Raw genomic sequence first — 24,676 nt, 5'->3', positions numbered from 1 at the left:
TCATACTGAGCAATAGCTTCCACCTTGCTACTCTCCTATGACTCTCGTTACCTAGTGCTTTTCTGCTGGTGGAATCATGAATGCTGACTTTAATCAAGACAATCACAACCTGTAGATCCCTAGATGTTACTGGGTGCTTTGCAACTTCCTGGACAATTTTTCATAGCACTCTAGGAGAAGATCTTTAACAAAATATTCACTATTGGTTTAATGATCTTCAGAAATATGTTCTCATCTGAGCATATTGTGCCTTCAAAACTGTATTGAGAACACTGTGATGAGGAGCACGAATTTGTGATAAATAGATGATAGATATATAGATCTCCAAAACCTAATTTTTTAATGAAGTACTCACACAACTGGCCATAGTTCTCCCTTTAGTTTAACTGACTGAAATGGAAAGTGAGTGTGTGTGTTTGCATGATTACTTTCTCACACTGGCACATTACATCTGGGATGAGTTTGTTTTTGAAACAAACTAAAAAAACCACTAACTCTGGCATTCACTCAGATTCCTTTTATATATTAGTAAGATCTATGCGAAACATTTATAATATCCCATGACAAAGATATAGAAAACTTTCAAAAATCTGAAAGGATTTGAATACTTTTTCACAGAACTGTATGTAAAAATTTAATATAAATTGAAGCCACCCAAAAAGTGCATCATTATAGATCTGGGGGAAGCCACGGAAGACAGGGATATATGGAACACAGCCGCAGATGATGACCTTAAGAAACAATTTAGGTTAACAGAAAAGGAGTCTTTCTCCCCCTAAATTTGGTTATTATGTAGTGAAAAATAGGGATCAGCTTTTCTGGGCACAGAATGGCGTACAACCTTGGCAAGAACAGGTTCCATATACTATGACAATGGGTACCATGGCATGTCAGGCCTAGCTTCCCAAAAAGAATCTCCCTGCCTTGGTCTTAACCTATTTCAATTGTCTTGCCTACCTTCTGCACCTTGTTAATGCGGTGGGCTGCCCGGTTATCTTTGGCCTTTTGCTGTCAGAGACATAAGTACAGGATGAGAAAAGGAAAGAAAAATATCACACACACCCCATACCCAAAGTCACCCAATGTTCTCTTCTTATGCTATTGAATAAGTCACATAAATTATTACTTTCAAATCATTAATATACATAGGTGTGTGTAATATAAAATATATAACTGACTAGTGATAGTGGCTATCAATTCAGAACACTTAAAAAAAAGAAAAAGCTAAAATATTTTGTCTCTAAACTTTTATTTATTTTTCTAGTCACTCTAAAACATATACTTTTAAGTATGTAGCATCCTTCTGGGATCCACAAAAAATGATTTAATGTTTTAAAAAACATATGTCTGTCTGCATCTGTACAAAGCCAGACAAAACTGAACAGGTATTATAGCACAGGAGGGCAACAGGGATTGTCTCCTTTAACCCCACTTTCTCTGCCGTAGTTGATGCAGCAGACATTCAACACAGAAAAAAATGGATTCCTGAGCAGTTGTTGCACACCTGAGCAAATGACAGAGGCTGCAGCTGTCCTCAGAAGTGAGGACAAGAAAGGATATGAGAAGGTGACAACACAAAACTATTCTGCTCTGGGTATGCAGAAGCAGGGGAGTCATCCAAGAAATACTATAGGATGCTGTGCAAAACACCATACAAGACAGGACAGGAGAGGTCTTGCCATTTCCACAGAGCTGAATAGCTTTGGTGACCCTCATAATAGAAGACCTTACTAGAAATCATTTTCTGTAGGCCAGTCAGGCTTCAAAGACTCTTGGACTACAGAATAATTAGCTGATTATAGCTTGAAGAAACCCCCTTTGTTTCAATTCTTCACATTAACTGTGTCCCTCTGGCCCCGCTGAGTGAAACACTGTCATCAGGATTTATATTTTGCTGGTCACTCTCTTAATTTATTAATGGAAAGGCTCTGGAACTTCATCTGTTCCACTCCTAAAGGAAATCAAGGCCAGCACAAGTGCTTTACTTCTATTTGTGAGAGAAGTGCAATAGGCTCCTGGAACAAATTATTCTCTTCCTCTCATAGGGTCATATTAGCAATCTCCTTTTCCAGGTGTGGATCTCAGCACAAGCTATCTGGTCGCAAGCAAGAGTGGAATTGCCTGATTCAGGACAACCAGGCTTGAGAAGTACAAAAAAAAATTAAAGAGAATCCTCAAAACTGAGAGCTTGGAGTATGCTGACAATTAGGAGGAAATGGAATAGGTGTATGAAAGAGCAGGTGGCTGAATACAAACACTCTACAGTACAACATTCTGTAGCAGTTGTGCTAACAACATAGGAGTTACACTGATACAAGGATACTGAGAGCATACACACTCCCCCCTTAAGAAATCTGATAAATTCTGTTAAATATAAGAGAAAAAAACCTCACTTTTAAAAAGCTATACTTATATAATTATATACTTATACTCAAATTCAAAACTCATATTTACATGGGCCACTTACCAAATAAGGGGCTTTGTCTGGAGCTGGCACCTTTCGCCAAAGCTTCATGATCTGCTTGCAACGGCTAGACCAATCTGGAAGGGGAACAACAAGAAAAAGGATATAGCATTGCCTAGTATCCCTCATCGTTGGCCATACTCAGCAACAACTGGAGAACAATAGATTCTGTATCCTGCTACAGGCAGATAATAGACTATGCCAATTTTTCTCAATCAGTGCCTTCCAGATGTGTTGGATTTTTAACTGCCATAATGGTACTAAGGATCTGCTTGATAGAAAGTATATAGACAGTGAGTGGGAAAATGAGACATGCAATTTGGAAACAAATTTGGGATATGATGGGCTAAGGAGAGATTTCTTTTCCATTTAGCATATTATCACATAGGAAAAACTCTGATTCGACCAAGAATTTCTTCACTGGCATCATTAATGGTTCCATATATATTCTAGAAGGATGTGGAGCTTAAGAACATCTGATTGAAACTGACAAATGTAGAGCTGTATATATTCTGAGGTCATGCCGTAGTAACACAACTGAATGAGATTTATTAGCACTTGGCAATAGTAGGGCAAGCAATGATAATACACCTTCACTGACAATGGCAGCAGAGGACCCTCAAAGTAAGGGTGTTATTATGCACTTCAAATTTATTTGATCCTAGTGGTATCACTTGGATCCTTTGAATCACACAATTTTTGGTTTCTTGAAGAAGTAGCCTGGGGTCCTTGAACTGCCTATTTTGGCTTTGGCTGCACAGAATACCCACAGCACAAAGGAAGCATATTGTTTCCATCTCCACAGATCTGACTGAGAGATCCATAAAAGGGAGATGGGCCTCAAACGCAAAGGAAGAAAGGGTGAGAGACAACTAACTAACCTGGGTAATCCTGCTTTAGGCTGGGGAAATTCATGTTGGCATAAAGGACAGGTGAGATGGTAGAAAGCTCTCCCAGTTCCTCATCCTTCTCCCAACGTTGCAGGCTCCGCTGGTTGTATGAGAGCCCATCGCTTTCCCCCTCTGTCGTGGGTGTGGTTGGCGTGGAAGCTGCAGAGCTGCTGGCCCAAGGACTCTCTGGTTCACACTGCTCAGGGCTGAAGAAGCCACTCCTCTCCCTACATGGAGGTGAGGGAAGACAGGGAAACACATTAACAGCAGGGTATAGTGGGGAAATTGTCAAGGGATGGGTCTCGGCTTGGCCAAGAGATGATCCTGTGCAGGTGACCTACTTGTTATCAAGGAATGGGGACTGGCAAACTCCAGAGTAAGTCTCCATGGGTACAGCAGGCTGCAGGGGCCCAAGGGATGCACCACTACCTATAAATGAGTAGAGACATTGCAGAGCTTGAATCAAAAGAGCTCACATATGCATACTACAATCCAGATATCCCAGTGAATACCACCAAAAGTAAGAAGATGTGAGCTTAAGCAGCTGAGGTCTGAAGTAATTTTAAAAATTAAATTTTGTAAGTTAACAGATCAAGGATAAAAGAATACCAATATGTGCTACATACAAAATAGATAATGCTTTTTTGCCTTATTATGGGGAAAGTATATTTATTTAGCCAACTGTTCTAGTGAGCACTTATCAGCCCGTATTAATGCAATCATCTTCTGACTGTAGTTCTAGACAAGTATAAGAGATTTAGCCGTGACTGGCTACTGTGAAATGTAGCTAAAAGCCATGCCACTGATTTCCATTGAATTTACTTGGTATAGCTGGAGGGGCCTTTCCATCAGCCACAAGCCTTTTGCACATTACATTATGCAGAGGGAACAGAAAGCATAAGAGGACTATGTTCCTGTTCCCCAAACACCTGTATTCACTAGCCTCCCAAAGCAAAGATTTTGCACCTACATCTCTAATGGGCTGTCAGCTGGAGTGACTGCATTTCACTGAAGCTAGGAGCAGAAAGTAAGAGCTTTGTGTGAGATGGGCAGCTATATACATGTGACAGACAGACAGACAGACAGATAGATAGATAGATAGATAGATAGATAGATAGATAGATAGATAGATAGATAGATAGATAGATAGATAGATGCTGCTTGTAACATTCACGCAGTTACAGCGGGCCTCTCACGAGTGAGGGGAAAGAAGACACCAAACTGATTCTCCTTTGAGGGGGATGAGAGCGCCCAGACCGGAGTCTGGAAACCTCTTTTATTGAGTACATCAGAGGGCTGGGTTAGTACATCAGAGGGCTGGGTTAAGCATATATACGTCACACTACCTAATACAAGCCCATAACCATATATGATAATACATGAAACACAAGGGATCATGTGCTCCGATTGAGCACGTGACAAGCTGCGGGGGCTTGCCTCCTGAAATTTGAGGCTTTTCCCCAGGTTGTTGCTGGTACTTTTCCATGCTAGCTTCCTTGTTAGCGTACAACTGATTTTACTAGTCTGCACTAACAGAAATGCCTAGCATGTGATGGGGTGTTATAATGCAACATCTGCTTACGGCATATGCCCAGAGAACAGGAAGTGCAAATCTGTGTCCCAAGTAAGCCACAATATCTCAACCCACTCTCAAGAGTATCTTCAATCAATCACTAATTTTTAGGTTAATTCAGTTTTCAAATTGTTGAATAAAATTCCTACATAATCTAAGCTCAAGTACCCTTTTTCTTGCAGAAATCCAAAAAATCTGAGGAAGATAAGAATCTGTACAACACCCCATCTCAGTATTCATAGCTCACCTTGAAGAAAAGGCCTCTGGGCAAGCTGTGAGCAGTTTGGATCACGAATGCCTCTGGCCTCAGCGTCTACCCCAACAGAGTTAAGCTGCTGCTCTCGTTCAGTAGAACCCAGGACATCTTTAAAGAGCTGCTGAACATCCTTGCTCTCCATTTTCGGTAACTCTGTTAAAAAGGAAGAAAGTCACAGTGAAATCACAAGGCAGTAAAGTTCATTTGGAGCAACCTCAGTAATGTAGGGAACCTGATAGTCTCCAATAACAGCAGGCTGAATTATAAGGGAAGTGAGACATGAATGGGGTATGAGGAGGGCAAGAACAAGAAACATGGGATACAAGAACACCTAGACTGATTTTAAGCCACTAGTATCTACCCTTTCTCTAGCAGTCAGAAGAGAAGCCAGGAGAGAAACCTAGCTTTCCTTCTCTGCTGCTCTCCACAGAGCAGATGCTTGGCAGGGGGATGGGGGCAGTAGGGTCTGTTCAAAAGACCCGCCTGACCTTCAGTGGGGATTTTGTCAAGGTCGGAGCTGAGCACCCCCTCCCCCGGGGGTGTGGTTGGGTTCTCGGCACCTGTAGGTTCTGGAGAGGTCTTGGGCACCATCTGCTCTTCTGTGCCTGTAGAGAGCAAGCACACCATGTCAATCAGCACACGGCATTACTTACAGTATCAAGAGGCCAGACTGTGGGCAAGATGTCTAATCTCTATATCTTGAGGATGTTTGGAAGGATGGCTTACTCCTTAAAATGAGAAGTTAGGCCCCTAGCTGGCTGCATTCTTATAGTAACAAGTTTGTGAAAAATTCTGGCCCCAAATCTCCTGCAGCTGGATATTTAGAAAACAAGGCTCCTTAGATAAAAAAGACTCCAGCAAATGTCAAAATCAGGTGCTATCCCAGATTTCATGTGTGCATGTGCTTATTTTTGCATCAGCTGAAACTTCTGTTCAGTGGAATCTGAAAGTTACCTACATCTCTTGGCAGTGGAGGCAAGACAAAGACCAAGCTAAAGAAGAGGGACCAGTGACTGTAATGACACTGGATGCTTTTTGCACCTTCACCCAGTATACTTGCTATAGCTGTTCTTAGACAGGAATTAGCTTAACTACCGATCCGTGCACTGACAAGTCTTAACTATAAATCTTGATTACCGCTACATATTCCATCACGGACTGCTTTGATGCTCAGTCTAGTTACTGCAGACAGTGAAACATGTAACAATAAAGTTACCATGCCATATGTCTAGGCACGGCAAACTAACACTATTGCTGAAAAATGTGCACTGGGTGCTAAACTGTAACTGGGTCAGATTTAAGGGTTTTGGCGGTAACCTGGGGTCACAACAACTGTGATTAGGACACTGGACAGAAAGCGTTTCTTAAACAGAACTGCCCAGACACTATGAATACCTATTCCCTCAGAAATAAAACAGGTACCGACTGTTACAATCCAGATATGTGCTGAAGAGTTTTTTATTAGTCTTAGCCTTTTGGTGAGTGTTGCTTTATATGGACAATATGATTTTATTGTTGAACACTGCAGAATTGTTGTAGGCATTATCTATCCTTTGAAAAAGGAACAAAGAGGGAATAGTTGTGCCTTCACCTCTAATCATGAGCCAAACCTTTTCTTCTAGGGAAAGCTGCCTCCTAGTAAGCATTTCTTGACAAAGTGATGCTCACTGTCATCACATCTAGGCCACACCCAAAAGCTTCCAGCTAAATATTATTGCATTAGCAGACAAAGTGGGAGTCTCTCATTCCATTCCCAAGACCTTTGAACAAAATGCCAGGAAGGAGGAAGAGCAGCAGCAGCAGCAGCAAATCTATCTTCTTTCATCTTATATGTCAAAGAAATTATGTTGTGCTATCTTTCCATCAATGGGAGCCAACGCTACTGCTAGAACGAACAAGCACCAACTGCATGAGCTACAACTATGCTTGCAACTTTCAAGAATCAAACATAGCTACAACAGGTGTTGGATTTCAGCAAGACTGTAAGAAACTATTCTGTGTCCTAAGCATTCTGAGTGTATGTCAGTATACTCCACGACTCTCCTAGTTGGTAGGCTGTGGGCTTTTAAGCTGCATGTTTGATGTTGTATGTTTGCAAAGTAGTCTCTAGATTTGACAACCTAGCTTCTGTAGAAGAGAGTGACCACGCTTGGGGTAAAACTGGGCTCTGGAGGTTCTTGTGGCCTGCTGGCCAAAATGTGCCCTAACTGACCAGGCCCATACTAACCTTTAGCAAGGAATGCTGCGTGTGGCACCAGTATGACTAAGACTGGTAACCTTGACTCCATCTTCTCAGGACTACTAAAAAGTGTTATTTGAAAGCCTCAGTAGACCAAAGCCACCATGGGTGGCAGTGGTCAATACATATGAGTCCTTCTGCTGATGACCATAACATCGGAAAGACTGCAATTTGGAATGTAACAAGAATAAAGAGCATGAATTAACAGATCAAATGAAATAAAGAAAAATAGATGTGATGTGTGTTTGTGAAATTAACTGAAAAGGAAAGGATGTGACAGATCAGAATAAAAGTGATCTGGTCCTGTGTACTGGAGCTGATGAAGAACAAGCAAATTGTGGCTGGATGGAGTTGATGAGATCCTCAATAAGAGAGAGGTAAGAAGTTAAAGAACAAAAGACAATATATGACAAGATGTTTACAGGTAAACTAGTTTTAGCTATATATTTTTTCTTTCTCATGTCTTCAGTTTCTTTGGCTTACTATTTCTTATTGGTTTCTGTACACTTCACATAACTTTCCTTACCCCAAAAAGGAACATGTTTGGGATGTATGTATAAGAAATTGTACAGGTTAACATAGGACAAATATGTTAAAGTAGTAAAAATAATCACTTCAAGTACTCTGTAGCACAATTTACACATGCCGGCTGAAGCACATGGATGGAGGATTACAGCCTCAAAAGTGACATGGCATACATCCTGGTGATCAACAAGCCTTCTATGCTCTTTTTAAAATTTTCATACCCACCAGTATTCTCAGTCTTGGCATCGGCTGCTTTTAAGTTGCCTTCAGGAGCTGCCGTTTCCCTGCTGCTAAGGCATTCATCTCCTGGAGAAGGAAAGACAGAAAGAAGCTGATCTACTAGAATAGAACAGACAGCTAATGTCCTAATACTGACTTTAAAAATGGTTCTTGGCTTCTGGGGGCCCACTGTTTATTCCTGCGCAGTGCCAGTTCACTCCACACTTTTCCTCCACCTATGAGCCTAAACATTTTAGGCCAATGTTTCTTCAAAATCAAATGGAATTTTCTTCTGAATTCCCAAGCAAATGTATCTGGAACTTATTTTTTTTTGTTAGCCCTCCTTCCCTCACTACCAGGGATCCAAACCAGAGTCAGATCCCCAAACCCCACTATTTCTACCCCCTTAATCCAGCTACTTTTCCTCAGCTGTCCACTTACCTTTGGGCTGAACCAGAGCTGCCTTCCCATCCTCAGGCCCTTTTTGGAGCATGCCGGAATCCACCTTGGGTCTGGGAGCTCCCTGGCCGACAGGAGGATGGGCAGTTCCATCTCCACGCACACCACCAGCAGCCAACAGGGCCTGTCTGCTCAGGTCTAGGAGTGCTTTGCCAAAAAATGCTTCCTGTCAAAGAAGTTGAAGAAAGAACAAAAATATGATAAAGGCCCAGAGTATTACTTGAATGAATTTCTGGAACACCAAACTCCCTCATTTCAATTGCTCTGGAGCGAATGCCTTAATTCACAATAAACATCTTCCAAGCTACCCTGCCCACCCCCCCAGCAGACTTCCTTTTTAAAAAATCCATAGAGATCTACTTCCATTACTTGCAACAGCATCATTGTTTCCTCCACTTCCACACTGTTCCATGATATCCACATCCCTTTAATCTGACCTTCCTCACTGCTGCTACAACAAGAACTGGACTAAAGGAACTTTGGTACTCCTTGCCCAGAGACATTTATCTCCCACTAATCTAGCCCTCTCCTAGGCTTGTTTTTCTCAGGTGTGTGAAACTACAGTAAAACTTCACATTATCCCTAACACAGCTGGAAGGCCAAGAGTTTGGGGAGTGCTGCACTAAAACATCACTCTTACCTGAAGATAGGCAGGGAACATGTCTTCTAGCTTGCTCTTCTTCCGCCCCCGCCGTTTCTTCTTTTCATCAGCCTCAACCACTCCCTGTTCAGCCAAGGTCTCAGCAGGATTTTCAGCAGGTGGGTTAGGTTGCACTCCTGGTAAGGAGAGAAGACTGAGTTTAGCATGGCCCTGTATGAACAAACAAAGCCTGGGAATGCTAAGCACATATTGCAGGCTTTGCTGCAATAACCTTCAGGTTCAGCAGAAAGTTAGGAAGGAAAAGGAGAGGAAGTGCACAGAGCACTGATGATTATTGCTCCCTACTAGTCTTTCTCCCAACAACAAATTCTGAGGCCAAAGCTGGTTGGATTCCTGTTCCCAGGAACCCCGTCCACCAAGACCAAAAGTCAGGTATGATGAACATTTAGTCCAACAACATCTGGAGGGCCAAAGGTTCCCTACTCCTGCCTTTTATTGTTTTCATCACTTATTTTTGTCCTAGTTTCTGACACTCTTCCCTCCCTCCCCAACTCTAATTCCAAATTTGAGAATGCAGGTCTATAGGTCAGAATATGTACCATAATTTAAAGCAGAAATATATGTAACTGAACACTAGATGTAAATGACTCAGCCAGCAAACTGAGGAGTGTCTGAAAATGCAATCCTCTTTCTTAAAAAAAAAAAAAAAAAGATTATGGACATTAGGAGAGTTTTAACAGCCTTCCCAAACTTGCCCCCTCCAGTGACTGGGGCTGGAGGGCACCATGTTGGTGACTCCTGCTCTAGATTAAAAGGAAATCCCTCACACATATACTTAACCTCAGACTATTTGGAGGAAATAAGAGAGAAGTACAAATACAAATGCAGCACTTGCCCTCTTCTGGTTGCCCTTCTGCAGCTGTCAGCTCACGAGAGACTTCTGCTAAGAGTACTGAACCCTTTTTCAAGCGTGTGTGTGATTTCCGCTGTCGCACCATGAAACCTCCAATACCTGTTCCAGGGCAGAGGAGAAACAAGTGAGAGCAGAGCTAGGAAGCAGAACTTTGTAGGAATACAGGCTCATCAGTGCTTGACCAAAGCAAGGAATGTATACCTGGGCGATAGGGCTTCCGCTTCCGCTTCTTGACCTCCTCAGAGTCTTCCAAAAGGCCTTTTCCAATATCAGCCTCAGCTGTAGTTTCTCTGTCCGGAGTAGGGGGGGCTTCCAATTTGATCTCACACTCCATGTGTTCAACGCTAACTGCAGTGGGAGGGAAAACAGAAACAAGCCCTTCAATGTCTCCCATTGTTTTTATATAGAAGAGGTATCCATTAAACTGAAAGTTATACAATTTGTGTAAAATCACATAATTTATATACAGGTAGTCCTCCGTTAACAACCACTCATTCAGTGGCCGAAGTTACAATGGTGCTGAACGAGTGGTGGTTATGACTGGTCCTTGAAGTTCTGGCCATCCCAGCATCCCAGCAGTCACGTAATCATGAACTGGGTGCTTGGCAACCAGCTTGCACTTACAACAGTTGCAGTGTCCTGCAGTCATGTGACTGCAATTTGTGACCTTCCCTGCCAGCTTCCCACAAGCAAAGTCAATGGGGAAGCTGGCAGGGAAGGTCGCAAGTTGCTCGGGTAAGTCTCCCCCACCCATGCACCCTTCCCCAGTCCCTTTGCACTTGCACTGCACCTCATCCCCACACCCTCATGCACCCTCCCTGTGCCTCGCTGCGCTCGTGCCACATCTCCCTGGCCACTTGCACACCCTCCCCCACCACTCACGCACCCTCTCCCATTCGGCAGCAGCCAACCCAAGCCCTGCCGTGCTCATACCACACCTTCCTCACCACTCACACACCCTCATGCCCCCTCCCACTCGGCAGCAGCCACTCCAAGCCCTGCTGGACTTGTGCCATACCTCCCTGGCCACCTGCACAGCCCCTCACTCCTTCTCCCATCCGTCAGCAGCCATTTACCTGCCTGCCAGCCTGCTTGCAAGCTGCTTGGGACTTGCAACTTCCTGCTGGCTTCCCCATTGACTTCAGTTGTTGGAAGCCAGCAGGAAGTTGCACAGAGATGCTTAATGACCCACAATCCTCATTTAACAACAGCAATAGGGATTACTAATGCTATTTGTGTAGGATTGCCATTGCTAAGCGATGCAGTCACGTGATGTTGTGCATTACAACTGCATTGCTTAGCAATGGAAATTCTGGTCCCAAATGCCGTTGTAACTCAAGGACTACCTGTACATTTATATACTTTATGCAATTGTCCAGACTGATTTGCTAAAAAAACCCAGGCTTTTCCATTACTGGGGATCTGCAGTTGGAATTTGTTTCTTACATCTGAGGCCTGCTGAACGGCAGTCCACAAAATGAGGTTTTACTACAGTGGAGTTTGCCATATGCACTCAGAACTAATTTGGGGATGGAGGTGGAGTTAGGGTTAGGGTCCCAGTTTTCCTTCTACTACAAATCAATTCAGATTAAAGCTGTAACAGAAAAATAAACAATCCTTAATCAAGAAGTCAGATTACGTCTGGAAATGGATAAACTGGTTCAGCCATAGAATCTCAAGAACACAGAGTTAGAAGAGGCCGTAGGCCATCCAGCCCAAATGCTTGTTTGGCACAGGAATCCAAATTAAAGCATCCGGGACACATGCCTATCCAGTCTCTGCTTGAAATAGCACGCCCCAAACTCACTACCCAGAACCACCCAGGTGGGAAAAATCTAATTTCTCCACAGCAGGAAAACGGAAGAGTTTACAACCATGCCAATCGCGCCCTAGCTTCTCCCGCCAGTCAGGGTCATGTGACTGGACTAGAAGGGCCTCTGATTCTAAGAACTCAAGTACGCAGCTGCGGCATCTAATCTCAATCAGTGTTATGTTGCAGAGACCACGGAGCTATTTTACTCCTTTCCCAAGGAAATGGTAGGACGAGCACAAACCTTCAGCTTTCAGGATTTCGTCTGCTTCCACATCACCACCCCTTTTTTCATCTGTACCCAGAGGGCCGAGGCAATCTAATCCACCTTCACCATTAAGCATGCCTGGCCGTGGCATCGTTGGTGTTGCTGGTGTAGTCTTGCGCGGCCGACGCTTGTGCAGTGGTGACAAAGACAGGTTACGTAGCACTGCCATGCCCGCCTCTGTTAACCAAACACCTTCAAAGCGAAAATACTGGGGCTCTGCACGGACAGGATAGAAGAAAAGCTTGCTTGGTATCTACCTGGTTGCAAGTCAGATGTATGGAATTTAAGGTATTTAAATTTAAGCAACTTACCTGGTTCCTTGATCTTCACTGGAATAATTTCTGGAGGGGGAACTGGAACTTGTAAGAAAACAAAAGGTAAAACATTGCTGGGGGCAATAAGTCAATTTACTAATATTATTTGGGTCCCCTAGACAAATGTAATAAACCCAGACATCCCATTCTAAATGTTTTAAGAGCATACCTCATACCCAGCCTCTCCCCTACTCTGCTCCCATGCAGTATTTTCTACCAGTGGCACCCACCATATCCTCTTCACTTCCAACTCCAGCAGCTTCAGCGTTGTCCTATTATAGCTGTGTTATTACATGCTTGTTTATAATTTCCAACCACTTTTTATTCAGTGCATACCCTCCAAACGGTCACCCCAAATAATCTCGCTGTAGCCTTCATGTAGCCATGATCTGCTTTTTTCCCTCTTGGCCTCTAATATCTGGAGGGCAATCTCTTCAAGCCACTTAACGTTAACACTCATCTAGAGGCCAACTGTAGCCCTTGCTCCTGCGTCTGCAACACTTGGCTTAAAAAAGACTTTTCAGAAGTGGGAGTAACCAGTGATCACCTAAATGAGGTTACACTGTAAGTAAAAGAGATCCATTCTGCCAACTCTAAGAAGCAGGATATCTTTCTTAGTTAGGATGACTCCACGTTTGAGAGAATGTTAATAAAGCACCCTCTCAAAACGGTCCATGGTGGGCCTATCTTGTGATAGGGAAGCTGATAGCTATGAGCACACCAGCAGTCATTCTTAATTTCCTGCAAATATTCCAAAAATATATATTGGGGCATTATAGGAACCATTCCTAGATTCAGCCTCCTGGTAGGTTTCAGAGAACAAGAAAAAAGGTGCCCAAGGCAAGGATCAGTGTATGCTTGCCAGAACACCAGTACACAAGCATCTTGAAAAGGGTGCCATATAGATCTCATCTCCCAGTCCTCTGTCCAGTAACTGCTGCTTCCTCTTTGAAAAAGGAGGATCAAAAGGTTCTCACCCACCCTCGTACTCACCAACAGGCTTGACTACATATGGCTGGCATGAGGTGCAATCAAATCCCTCGTCCGCTGCCTGTTCTACTTCTTCCTCGCTGAAAAGGTTGTCACATACAGCATGCATCCACCTGAGAAACAGACAGTCAGAGAGCAGTACCACCTGGTCTCCTGTTTTGTGGATACTGCTACCATTAAATGCTAAAAGCAGGTGCTGCTCTTGCCTTACAGTTTGTCCCTCTAGGAGTAAGACTGTTCTTGCAATGATCTTCTTGAGGGCAGAAAATACAAGGTAAAAGGAAAGGGCAAAGGGAAACACACATACGCCACTTCAAGCATTCTAGTACATTTTAAGAGAAAAGGGAGGAAGCTACAGCATTTGAACTACTGCTGCAAGTCCATGCTGCCACTGAATATGCTCCTTCTCACATCTTTCATTATTCACGTTAGTTCTTCTTCTATTCTCACAAAGGGCCAAAGAAGAACACTAAGTCCTCAAAGGGCAATCAGCCTGTTTCCTAACCTGTGAAGGAAATCTTCTACTCCTTTCCCAGGATGACCTTGCCCACTACCAGAACAGGGTAGCACTATGAATGGATTCCCAGAACTAGGAGCCACATAGTGACACATCATAGCCAGTATCTGTGGCTTTTCTCCAAAAAATAAACTACGGTATTACCATACAGGTAGTCCTTGGGTTACAATAGTAATTGGGACCAGAATTTCCATCGTTAAGCGATACGGTTGTAAAGCATGATGTCACATGATCGCATCACTTAGCGACAGCAATCCTGGCAGTCCCCATTGCCATCATTAATTGAATCCCACTGGTTTCCCTTTGCCACAGGCAAGGACCCACCCTGATCCAAGCCGTTCCCAGCTTGGTTCCTCCCAGCCCTGAGCCTCGGTAAGGTAAGAGACGGGCTCCTCTTGAACTCCCTCCACCTGCCTTTCTCCCCTCATCTCTGCCCTTCTGGCCAGCCTACGTTCTGCTGCCTCTGCCATCCTGCGCTCCATTGGCCCTTTGTGAGGCAGCTGCTGGCCGCACCAGGCCTTCTTCCTGACACCACGTGCACCCTTGTCCAAATCACACATGGCCTTCTTGCAAGGCTTTCAAATTAGACAAGGGCCACATGCAATCTGAAAGCCTCACAAGAAGGCCACACATGATTTGGACAAAGGCACACATGGCCTCAGGAAGAAGGCCTGGTGTGGCCAGCAGCTGCTTCGCAAAGGGCCAGGCCAGGCGCACCTCATCAGCAGCAGGAGGAAGAAGGTGGCAAAGGTCAACTGGGGGCAGCAAGGCCAGCAGAGGCAGCAAAGTGCAGGGTGGCCAAAATGAGATGGGTGGGTGGGGGGAGTTGAAGTGACCTGAATGTTGATTACGTGACTGCGGGGCCCTACAGCAGCCATAACTTCGGGTACCGGGTGTAACTACCATTTGTTCAGCACTGCTGTAACTTCTAATAATTGCTGAACAAATGGATGTTAAGCAAAGACTACCTGTATTCTTTTGCCAGTGTGATTATGGTGATCAATTATGATGTTAACAGTCAACAGCTACAGATCACTCTTCCTTTATTGGCAGTTCTCCTGATATGTTGGATTTCAGCTCCCACTATCCCTAAGCCAGGATGGAAATCCAACACATCTAGAGACATTAGGTTGGGAAAGACTGATCTATAGATTAATATCATCCTGTTGCTCACATAAATGCCACACATTAAACTTTCAAGAGGCTATTTCCCTTCCCTCTAATTTTCATGGCTTTAACTCACTCTCTCATCTGTGTCACTCACTGATGTAATAAGACCAGCAAGAATTTGCAATGAATAATGAAAAAGACATAAAAGAAAATTCTACAATATATTAACTTCCTTGAACTTTACCCTTTTGCAAGCTGAAATGTCCATGAGTAAGGCAGCTACATTAAGATGATGCTCCAGGAAAAAAGCAGGTGCCAGGGTCCAAAAAGATTCACGTAAATATAATACCATTACGAAATGGCAATACCAGGTGAGTAAAGGGATTGGGACTTACCGTTCACAATGCTGACACTGGATTAAGAGGTCATCCTCAACATATTTCACATGGCAGATGGGACAAGTGACAAGACTGGCGCAGGGAGCACAGTGGGTGTAATTGCTCTGCCATTCACAGTGGAAGCCAGGTGAAACTGCTCCGCACTGCACACAGCACACACACCTGGTGGGCAAACAATTAATGCTGCCTATAAGATTCAATCTATTTTCCCCTTATCTCTAAGAACAGAAATCCAGAAATATTTCAAAGTGATAATAGCAGCTCAGGAATTCTCTCTTCTACATCCGGATTCTATATGTGCGTCCATTAATCCCTGCCTTCCAATTCTATTGGATGGGAACTGCCATAATGCCCAGTCAGCACAGTTCATAGTTGTGACTGATGGTGGGAATTTATGAGAGCTGTAATTGCAGAATATCTGGAGGGCGTTACACTGTGGAAGTCTGATTTTTCATTACAAGCATGCCACTACAAATGGCATAACTATGCAAATATATCAGAATGGTTTTTTAAAAAAATAATGGTTCTATTAAATAAATAATGCATGGAGGTAATGCCCTGTTTTTAGAAAATTACAGACACATTATTGGAAATTACATATCTCATGTTACTTTATAATGTATTTCAAAATACCTGATTTTATACATAGCTGAAAATGTACTTAGCCAGATTCTTACTAGGAATTAAGTATATCATCCAAGTGCAAGGGTAAAGATTGGGAGAAAAAGAGTTTATTATGATACCTAATTTCCACTTCATTTGCAGAAAAATATATAGGTTGAATTTGCATACCATGCTAATGAAACACTATTAAAGCATGATTCATTAAATAATCAGAGGCGTTGTTCTTGCATATGCTAAGTTACAACACATGGGTAAATACATTATGCTAAACCAACAACCCAAATTAATCATATTACGGGTTAACATACAGTGTAATCTGCCCTTCAGAGCTCCCTACAGAAATTTTGATCTGTCTCTCACCATTTACATTTCCAGCCGCCCTTGGGCACTGTGTTGAGAGGTGGATCCAGGCAATATGTGTGGTAGCTGATGTCACAATCATCGCAGAGCAGAAGGCGGGAGGGGTCAGATGCTTTGCCACACACCTCACACACAATGCATTCCACACAACGCCAACCCTTGAGCAGCATCACCTTAGTAATCTTAACACAGAAAGAGAGACAGACATGTATAAAGGGAGACCTATACAAAGTTGAAAGATTGGTGGGTGCTGGTGGAAGAGGCTATTGAGAGCATGCAATGCTGTTTTACTGGGATCCAAGGCATATGGATTTCAGAACATCTGGCACCCCTTTCTGTTGGTGGTTCTCAGCCTTGCCTGCTAATGTTGTAGGACAAAAGATCTATCATCCCAAGGCACCATGCCCCATACTGGCTAAGGATGGTGGAAGCTGCAGTAAAATAACAATGGGATGGGATGTTTGGGACCTATTGCTTATAAACTAGTTGTGTGACTGCTATCCCATAGGGTTCACTGCACATAGATAAGCACAGATAAGCTCTTTAAGCCTAATAACTGTGCAAGATGATAGAGAATAGGGTAAAAATTCTCCTTATCTCATATAAATGGATTTTTAAAGAAATCTGAGTTATTTCCTAATAAATTCCAATGATACGCTAGATTCTTATAGTTCAACTTCTAGGGGTCTAATAGGACTTCCACAGGCCAGAATATGTGACACTCAGTTTCCTTTAAAAAAAAAATGATCCCCACCCCAATCCTTCCTGTATATCTATTATTTCTCTCCAAACAGGCAAGCCCCCAATCCCATGAGAAACCAAATGACATGTACCACACTTGAGATGTGGAACCCTATTTTCCAAAACTCTCCTCCTCTGATATACTCCAGATTGCTGAATTCTAATTCTCATCCTTTGTTTGCCATGTTACTTATGGGAGAGGGGTGCACAATATATATCACATAAACATGCAAACCCAATTGCATTGCACAACTAGGGATATGTCGGGCAGAAATTGAAGCTGTTAAGTCCATATTTTATACTTTGGGGAAGGAGAGCAGCTAAAAGTGGGTCTTACCTTGCTGTTTACACAATAAGGATGGTAACACTGAGAACACTGAGAGCAAGCCAGAAGATGGCCCTCTGCACCACGGCCAAAACTACCACACACTACGCACATGTCCTATCCAGGAAAGAAGAACAATCAGGCTAAGAACAACCAGGGCTCTCTGAGCCTAGGGAAAGCTTCCACTTATCCACTCCTACTGTTTTGTCATATTAATATTCCTGCCTACTTTGCTGAAGGTAGGCATTTCATTAGCACCCCTTCCTGCTGTCATAGCACACTGGTAGCTGGCCATAAAAAGTTGATGCTGCATAGCAATCTGGCTTTTAACTGGTTAAATCATAAGTTCCAAGTATATCTCAGTTGAAAAATTTCCCTGATTTCAGAGTGGTCAATGGAATCTGCCATTTACCACTAGAATGAAAAACTCGTTCTCTAACAAAGCAAATCATGCAAGAATGGAACACATCCAATTATAATGTGAGAAACTGAATACACTTCCACAGTAACCTAGCCTATCAGAACTGTGGAAAATCCAAGTTTAGAAAGACAAGATGATACTGACTTCAGCTGGGTGCTATCAGTCGGCTACAGGATATCTTATTGGAAACAGACAGAGCTTCCCCCTGGAAGGCAACTTCCTCCCGCTTTGAAGCAGGGAGCACCGCCCCAGAGCTCTGCATGGTACAGGGTTTACAATAGTAAAATTTGCACTTTTTTCAGCCCTCCCTTGCGTCCTACCCATACGAGCAAAAGAAATCAATCTGGGTGCATCTTTCCTTCCACTGATTTAATTAATGCAATTAGAAATCAACTGAAGTTAGCAGACTCACCTGCATTAGCACAAATTTGTCTGTGTTGGAGAAGAGCACCACTGTGTTTTGCATTGTGTCGTCATCATCCTCTTCCTCCTCTTTGCTTGGGGAGCTGTCAATATCAGCAAGCTTGTAGAAGAGAGTGCAGAAACCCAAGGTAAGGCATTGCTGCCAATGCTTGAAATGCCATTTAGAACAGACATGCAAAAAGTGTGGCCTGCCATCCCATTTCCAGCCCAAGAACAGGAGGAGCCAAATTTTTCAGGTCTTTTTTGCCTATATTGGAGCTGATCATAATGGGGTTTAAGGTACCTATTTTACCCCTTAAAATTCTCGAGACATTGCTCCCAAATGCATTTCATTTTGGGAATGTGGCCCTAGGTATGCTGCACAGAACCTGCTGTGGCCTTCAGCTGACAGAACTTACGCACTGCTGTTTTAGCAAGTATTCACAGCTGAGTGCACATGGACACATAGCTTCAGCCTGCTAAAGATGCACCAGGTCCCTGCCCATACTACAGAAGAGGAGACCTACCAACTACTCAAACAATCTGCCCTCCTCTTTCAATAGGGTGGTACTCCTTGGTAGGATGTCCCTGCTCCAAATCCTATCCTTTAAAGAGCACAAGAGGAAGGCAAAGATTTCAACAGGTATAACTTCTCCATCTCTTGACAACGCCCTGCTCCAAAACACTTAAAAGGGGAGAAGCCCTATTATAGCTAGAATACAACCAGCCAACCGAGGAAGAATCACCTAGAAAACCCATTCAAAATAAGGAAGGGAGATGAGAAAACTCAGACTACTGGCTCCAATCATTATTGGTATGAGTACAGGGCCAGTCAACTGGAGGTGGATCAATAAAGGTTTTCTCCCTGCCTCTATGTCTGAGCCACACAAAGAATTAAAATGGAGGGCCTTGCTTGCTCTCTATATTAGCTAGTCTCACATTTATGGCAACTGTAAGGTCTCTTGTACTGGATCCCGCTCATCCCATCCAATCCCAGTCCCAAATATTATCCTGTCTTCTCAAAGCTGCCCCTACCGCCAGTGTCTCGATGGAAGAAGTGGTGGATTTCAAACGTGATCGGCCCCGCCCTCGGCCCGTGTGAGACCCTCCCCGAGGCCGTCTCCTCCCAGGAAAACTGCTGCTGCGACCCTATGACCAAAAGAAAAAAAGGGGGGAGAATAATGGCTGGAGATATAGGGGAGTTATAGACATGCTCCATTTCACCACCCTTCCTTCAGGACTCGCCCTACATGCAGGTGGGGATTACACAGTGTGGGAAAGAAACAGTAAATAACGTTCAAAATTAGCCAGCAGAAAGCATCCAGTTACCTGCTTGACACGAGAACGGGCTGGGGAGCTACGCCGTCGTCCCTTCTCACATTCGCCTTTTACATCATATAGCAGGGAATCATCCATTTCACCCAGGGGCAAAGAGGCTCCATCTTCCCTCTGCAGACTGATGTCTGTGGAAGTTAAGCCAGCCATCTCGAGGGAAAGTGAGCCTCCACCTTCATGATATGGGGAGGCAAATGGGAGCTCTGAGCCTGGAAAACTGCTGGCACTGGCATCACCCTGACTCAGGTTTGAGATCTCATTCACAATATCCGATTTCACTAAGTGGTGAGGCCTTGGGGATGGGGGTGCTGGTCCTAGTTCCTCCTCTCCAACAGCCCCTCCCTCAAGTGGGATGGCAGATCCATAGGCTTCCACTGGAAGAGACGTTCTGCCCAGCAATTCCACCTCCACTGGGGAAGGAGAGCACTTAGATTCATTGGCAAAGTTGAGGTGAATCTCACTGGGTTCTGATCCAACTGTGACATGCCCTTCATCTAATGCCTCCTCTTCACTCAGCTGTGGGGAGAATCTCTGTTCATGTTCCATCTTGGTTGCTGTTGCCACCTCTACCTCTACCTCGTCCTCCTCCTCCTCCTCTTCCTCCTCCTCTTGGTTGGGCTGGATTCTATTCCTGTCAGGGCTGTCAAGGCCTGGCACTTCCACCTCCGTGTCCATGGGCTCTTCACTGGGCTCTCCTTCTTCAACAGTTTCTGAAGAACCATCTTGGAGCACACCAAGCAGAGGACTCCTTGGAGAGGACTCTGTTTCCTGGGCCAAGGGTGCAGGTGCAATGTGACTCTCTGTGGGCTCCGGCTCTGTGGGCAGCAATTCAAAGGCAGGATGCTCTTTGGCACCAAGCGGGGACTCCTCTGGGTGAGCAGAAAATACCGGATCTGAGGGATGGATATAAGAAGACGAGAGGAAGGTAAGTAACTCAGAGAGAAAGGAGCCAAACCTCACACATGGGAAAAACATGTTCTCGCTAAGAGAGTCAAAATGATGAACTAAGTCTATCCTCAACATCTCTAAAATACTGGACAATAGGCCAGGCTTAGTTAACTTACAAGCCACAGGAAACTCTTGCACATATGAATATTGTCATGTAAAAAGCTTCAATTCTACAACTTTCCTTAACCTGGTGCCTTCCAATCGTTCCCAACCAATCTGCAGAAGTTGACTTATATGCTTTGTAACAGGTACACAGCTCCTGAAATTTTCCTATTACAATGGCTAAATATATATATTAATATATACTATAAATATTAAAAATATATAAATTATAAAAATGTAAATGTAAATATAAATATAAATATATAGATTCTAAATATGGCACCTCCAACATACAACACTAAGTAAGGTAGTAAATGAGCCATGCCTCCCCCAAATATTTTGGGGTACAATTCTCCTATTCTCTTCTAAAAATTGGAGTCCACAATTTGGAGACCAGCAGGCTGCCTATCCACTCGTCTTTTTTTTAAACCAGGAAGATTCCTCAAACACTCTGACTGCTAGTTTTAGTTAAATTCTTTGAATCTTTATTTTGAAATGGTAGGTAGCTGGGTCCAGTATAAGGTTGGTTACTGGCCATTTGTAATCAGCTCTTTCTTAGACTTCCACATGATGAGAAAGTATTACTTTCTTGCTATCATTTATGGTATCAGTTTCCATTACATTTTGTGCCACTACCCTGTGCCACTACTACAATAAACTCAATTTCTTCATGTTTACTAATCAAGAATCAGAATATTTGTTACAGTCAATGACCAGTACATAAAAGACTTGGATACGTAAAATTGATATAGATTTTGTCAATCTGCACATCTTATATGTTACATGATAGAACTTGGACACACTTAAGGAAACAGAGTCATGATAGAGTCATTTGAATCTGAGAGTAAGAAGTTTAAAAACAACTGATCAGAGTGGCCAGTATATTTAATTAGGTGTAGAATTAGCAGCTCACAGTGAGCGTTGGCATAAAATGGACAGCATAGTAAGGCATGTTTGGAGATTTCTGTGGCTCCTTCACCATATGGGCAGAGTCTGGATTTAAATGGAATCCTTTATATCTCTCCTCTAAAACCACTAATGTACACTGAACCATGCTAAGGTTAGGGCCCTCCTTAGTTTAGAAACAGCAATTTGGTTTAAATATCTAGCAGGTCTGTAGGAGTGCGAGGGCTAACAAAAACACATCTTTGAGGAGATCAAGTCTGTTTGAATATCAATGTCCTTGAGAAGCTGCTTAATTGCTTCTACTGTACATTCTTGCCCCAGTCTTCCTGTTTATGACTTATTTATACGTTTTATACTACACATTTTCTTTCTTCTTTTAACAATCCCAAATCTGTCTATTCTCCATTTTGTTGTATAACAGCTGATCTGTATACAGGTAGTTCTCACTTAATGACCACAATTGGGATTGGAATCTCAGTCACTGAGCAAAGCAGCTGCACACTCCCGATTGCAGTCATTAAGCTATCTCCCAGGTTGTTAAGCAGACACAGCAAAAGAATTGTCCGCTGAAGGATTTCAGCTCAGAGCAGAGCTGAAATCCTCCTGGCAGGCAGCTGTTTGAGAACGAAAGGGCTGCCTGCCAGAAGGGTTTCAGCTCTACCCTTTTGCTCTGAAACGTTCCTAAAGCCTGCTGAAGGGCTTACCCTCCCCTGGGTGAACAGAGGGGAAATCCTTCCTGGGGCTGGAGGAACAAAGCTCAAATGTTTAGGATTTGAGTTCTGTTCCTTCCCACCACCGAAGGGTTTCCCCTCCTCACTTAGCAGTGTGAAGGAACGGAGCTCAAATGTTCAGGATTTGAACTCCGTTCCTTCCCACTGCTGAGTTGGGAGGGGAAATCCCTTGGCGGTGGGAAGGAACGGAACTCAAATCCTGAACATTTGAGCTCCATTCCTTCACACTGCTGAAGGGTTTCCCCTCCCTGTCACAAATGGAGGGGAAATCCTTGGTGGGGCTGGAGGAATGGAGCTCAAATCTTCAGGATTTGAGCTCCATTCCTACACACTGCCGCATTCCCTCTGCTCGCAACCTTCTCTGCCTCCCTGCTGGCTTCCAATGGGGAGGTCGGCAGAGAAGATTGCAAATGGCAATCACATAATCACTGGGCGCTTGGCAACCGGTTGTAAATGGGCACTTGGTAATCGCTGGGCGCTTGGCAACCAGTCGGGTGGTGGGGCGGTGCGATATTTTACGACAGCCGGAAGTGCTTTACGGGCCATAAGGCAACCTTTCCAAGACCGTCATAACTTTGAACCATTGTTAAATGAACAATCGTTAAGCAAGGACTACCTGTATATCTCTATTTCCGAATTTACTGTGTGTCCTGGCTACACAATTTGAACTGGGCTTTTTTGGCAGAGCTTGAGCTATGCTGTTTTGCAGAATGCTAGATCAGATGGCATTTTTGATAGGAATACATCAAGATGATATAAACCAAAATCAACTAGCCATAACTTAAGGAAAAAGAAGTCTATACAAAATTGAATATTTGAAAGATTAATTCAGCATGTAGAATCTGACTTGACTTTGATGGAAAGTTTTTTGTATTCTAAAATTTAGCACTATCCAAAATATGGCACTTGAACTCACCTGGTGGTACTGGGGGAGGGGGTGGTGGAGAGGGGGCTTTTTCAGGCTCTAATGCTGTTTCCACTTCCATTTGCTCCTGCCCTACAGTGGCCTCCAGATCCTCACTGCACAGTTCTAAAGGTCTGTCTGCACCTGGAATAGAAACATGTACCACGGGGCAGCTTGTTTAAAAGAACCTGCACACAGCTCAAATCTACTCTATCCCCCTGCCTGGTTCTTCACAAAGCTGGACTTCAAGGTTTCTTCTGATCTACAACTCATGGATAAATGAATGCAGGGAGGGAAAACAGGATAGCAGCTAAGTTTTCTTGCTCTAGGATTGTTGTTCAATGATTTCTGAGTCTATCCATGCAAGAGTTTGCAGTCTAAAGCACCAAGGCACAAACAAAAACAATTTGCCAAGTAAGATCTGTACTGAAACTCGTGTATAATTATGGCACATGTCATGTTTCAGCTTAGCTAATTGCTGTAAAAAGCATGAACAAATGGTGGTTCTTCTCAGATTCAATACAGCCATGAAAGGTATATATGTAAGTAGAAAGAAGGTGACTCACCAAGGGGCTGCTGGCCAGTCTCCAGCGGCACTTGCTCTTCTTGTTGCATGTTGACAGGGCTGACGTTACCTTCTGGTTGTTCCCGACTGGTCACACCAACTTCTTCCAGGGGTTGGGGGGAAGCCACCTTGTCAGTTGTGGGGATGCTGCTTGCGGGGGGAATATGCCTAAAGTGTTCAAGAGGAAGCATTTGAGATGAATTGTTTGAGACTACAAGTAGCTTTCACTTCAGATTTCTCTATAAATATTCCTTATAATAATCCTATGAAGCGTGCCTTTATTACTACTCCTGTGTTGCAGCTTTAGAGGGATAGAGAATGGTAGTCTAAGGCTACTTGGTGAATATTGTGGTGGACATAATAACCGTTATAACTCAGGCTTGTAAGCCATTGCCATATTCTCTCTCAATAGTCACTCACAGATTATGTGCCATCAGTGTCAATTCTTAGCAACCACATAGACTTTTTCCAGCATGATCTGTTCCAAACCAGGGCCTTCAGTTCTTCCTGGTGCACCCGAGTCCAGCCGTCATCACTGTAACTGAGTGCATCCACTTTGCTACAGGTTGTCCTCTTCTTCTCTTTCCTTCCACCTTTTTCAGCATTATGTACTTCTCAAGGGAGCTGGGTCTTTGCCTAACACGTCCAAAGTATTATCTCAACAATCATATTTGGAGGTCAAGGAAAGTAGAGATTCAGTCTCTCCCCATTCATATTGGCATAAGATTTATTGGACAGTATTAGTCATTTGCTCTAACAGTCATAC

At 43.6% G+C, this 24,676-nt stretch overlaps 1 protein-coding gene across 9 annotated transcripts in view; it reads right to left on the bottom strand.

Annotated features, from left to right (window-relative positions):
- Positions 1–24,676, bottom strand: part of KMT2D (lysine methyltransferase 2D) — a 109,285-nt gene that overhangs the window by 52,040 nt on the left and 32,569 nt on the right. For 5 of the 9 annotated variants that reach the window (XM_088138239.1, XM_088138233.1, XM_088138235.1 and 2 more), the window contains exons 10-31: positions 23,912–24,078; positions 23,358–23,489; positions 19,749–20,647; positions 19,455–19,568; positions 18,430–18,540; positions 17,609–17,713; positions 16,531–16,712; positions 15,544–15,708; positions 13,525–13,634; positions 12,529–12,576; positions 12,194–12,433; positions 10,341–10,487; positions 10,122–10,238; positions 9,266–9,402; positions 8,608–8,791; positions 8,173–8,253; positions 5,672–5,788; positions 5,175–5,336; positions 3,696–3,783; positions 3,346–3,581; positions 2,468–2,541; positions 958–1,008 (exon numbers count right to left, since the gene is read on the bottom strand). In XM_088138239.1, coding sequence (XP_087994365.1) covers positions 958–1,008; positions 2,468–2,541; positions 3,346–3,581; positions 3,696–3,783; positions 5,175–5,336; positions 5,672–5,788; positions 8,173–8,253; positions 8,608–8,791; positions 9,266–9,402; positions 10,122–10,238; positions 10,341–10,487; positions 12,194–12,433; positions 12,529–12,576; positions 13,525–13,634; positions 15,544–15,708; positions 16,531–16,712; positions 17,609–17,713; positions 18,430–18,540; positions 19,455–19,568; positions 19,749–20,647; positions 23,358–23,489; positions 23,912–24,078 — 3,667 coding nt within the window. The remainder of the gene's footprint in view (positions 1–957; positions 1,009–2,467; positions 2,542–3,345; positions 3,582–3,695; positions 3,784–5,174; positions 5,337–5,671; positions 5,789–8,172; positions 8,254–8,607; positions 8,792–9,265; positions 9,403–10,121; positions 10,239–10,340; positions 10,488–12,193; positions 12,434–12,528; positions 12,577–13,524; positions 13,635–15,543; positions 15,709–16,530; positions 16,713–17,608; positions 17,714–18,429; positions 18,541–19,454; positions 19,569–19,748; positions 20,648–23,357; positions 23,490–23,911; positions 24,079–24,676) is intronic. The other 4 variants (XM_088138237.1, XM_088138238.1, XM_088138240.1 and 1 more) reach the window with 4 other exon arrangements.

The sequence above is a fragment of the Python bivittatus genome, unplaced genomic scaffold (genome assembly GCF_059951505.1).
Source record: "Python bivittatus isolate LINGU-HERP-01145 unplaced genomic scaffold, Pbiv_v1 ctg000220_np1212, whole genome shotgun sequence".
Classification (NCBI taxonomy): Eukaryota; Metazoa; Chordata; class Lepidosauria; order Squamata; family Pythonidae; genus Python; species Python bivittatus.
This window is presented reverse-complemented; position numbering and strand designations above follow the sequence as displayed.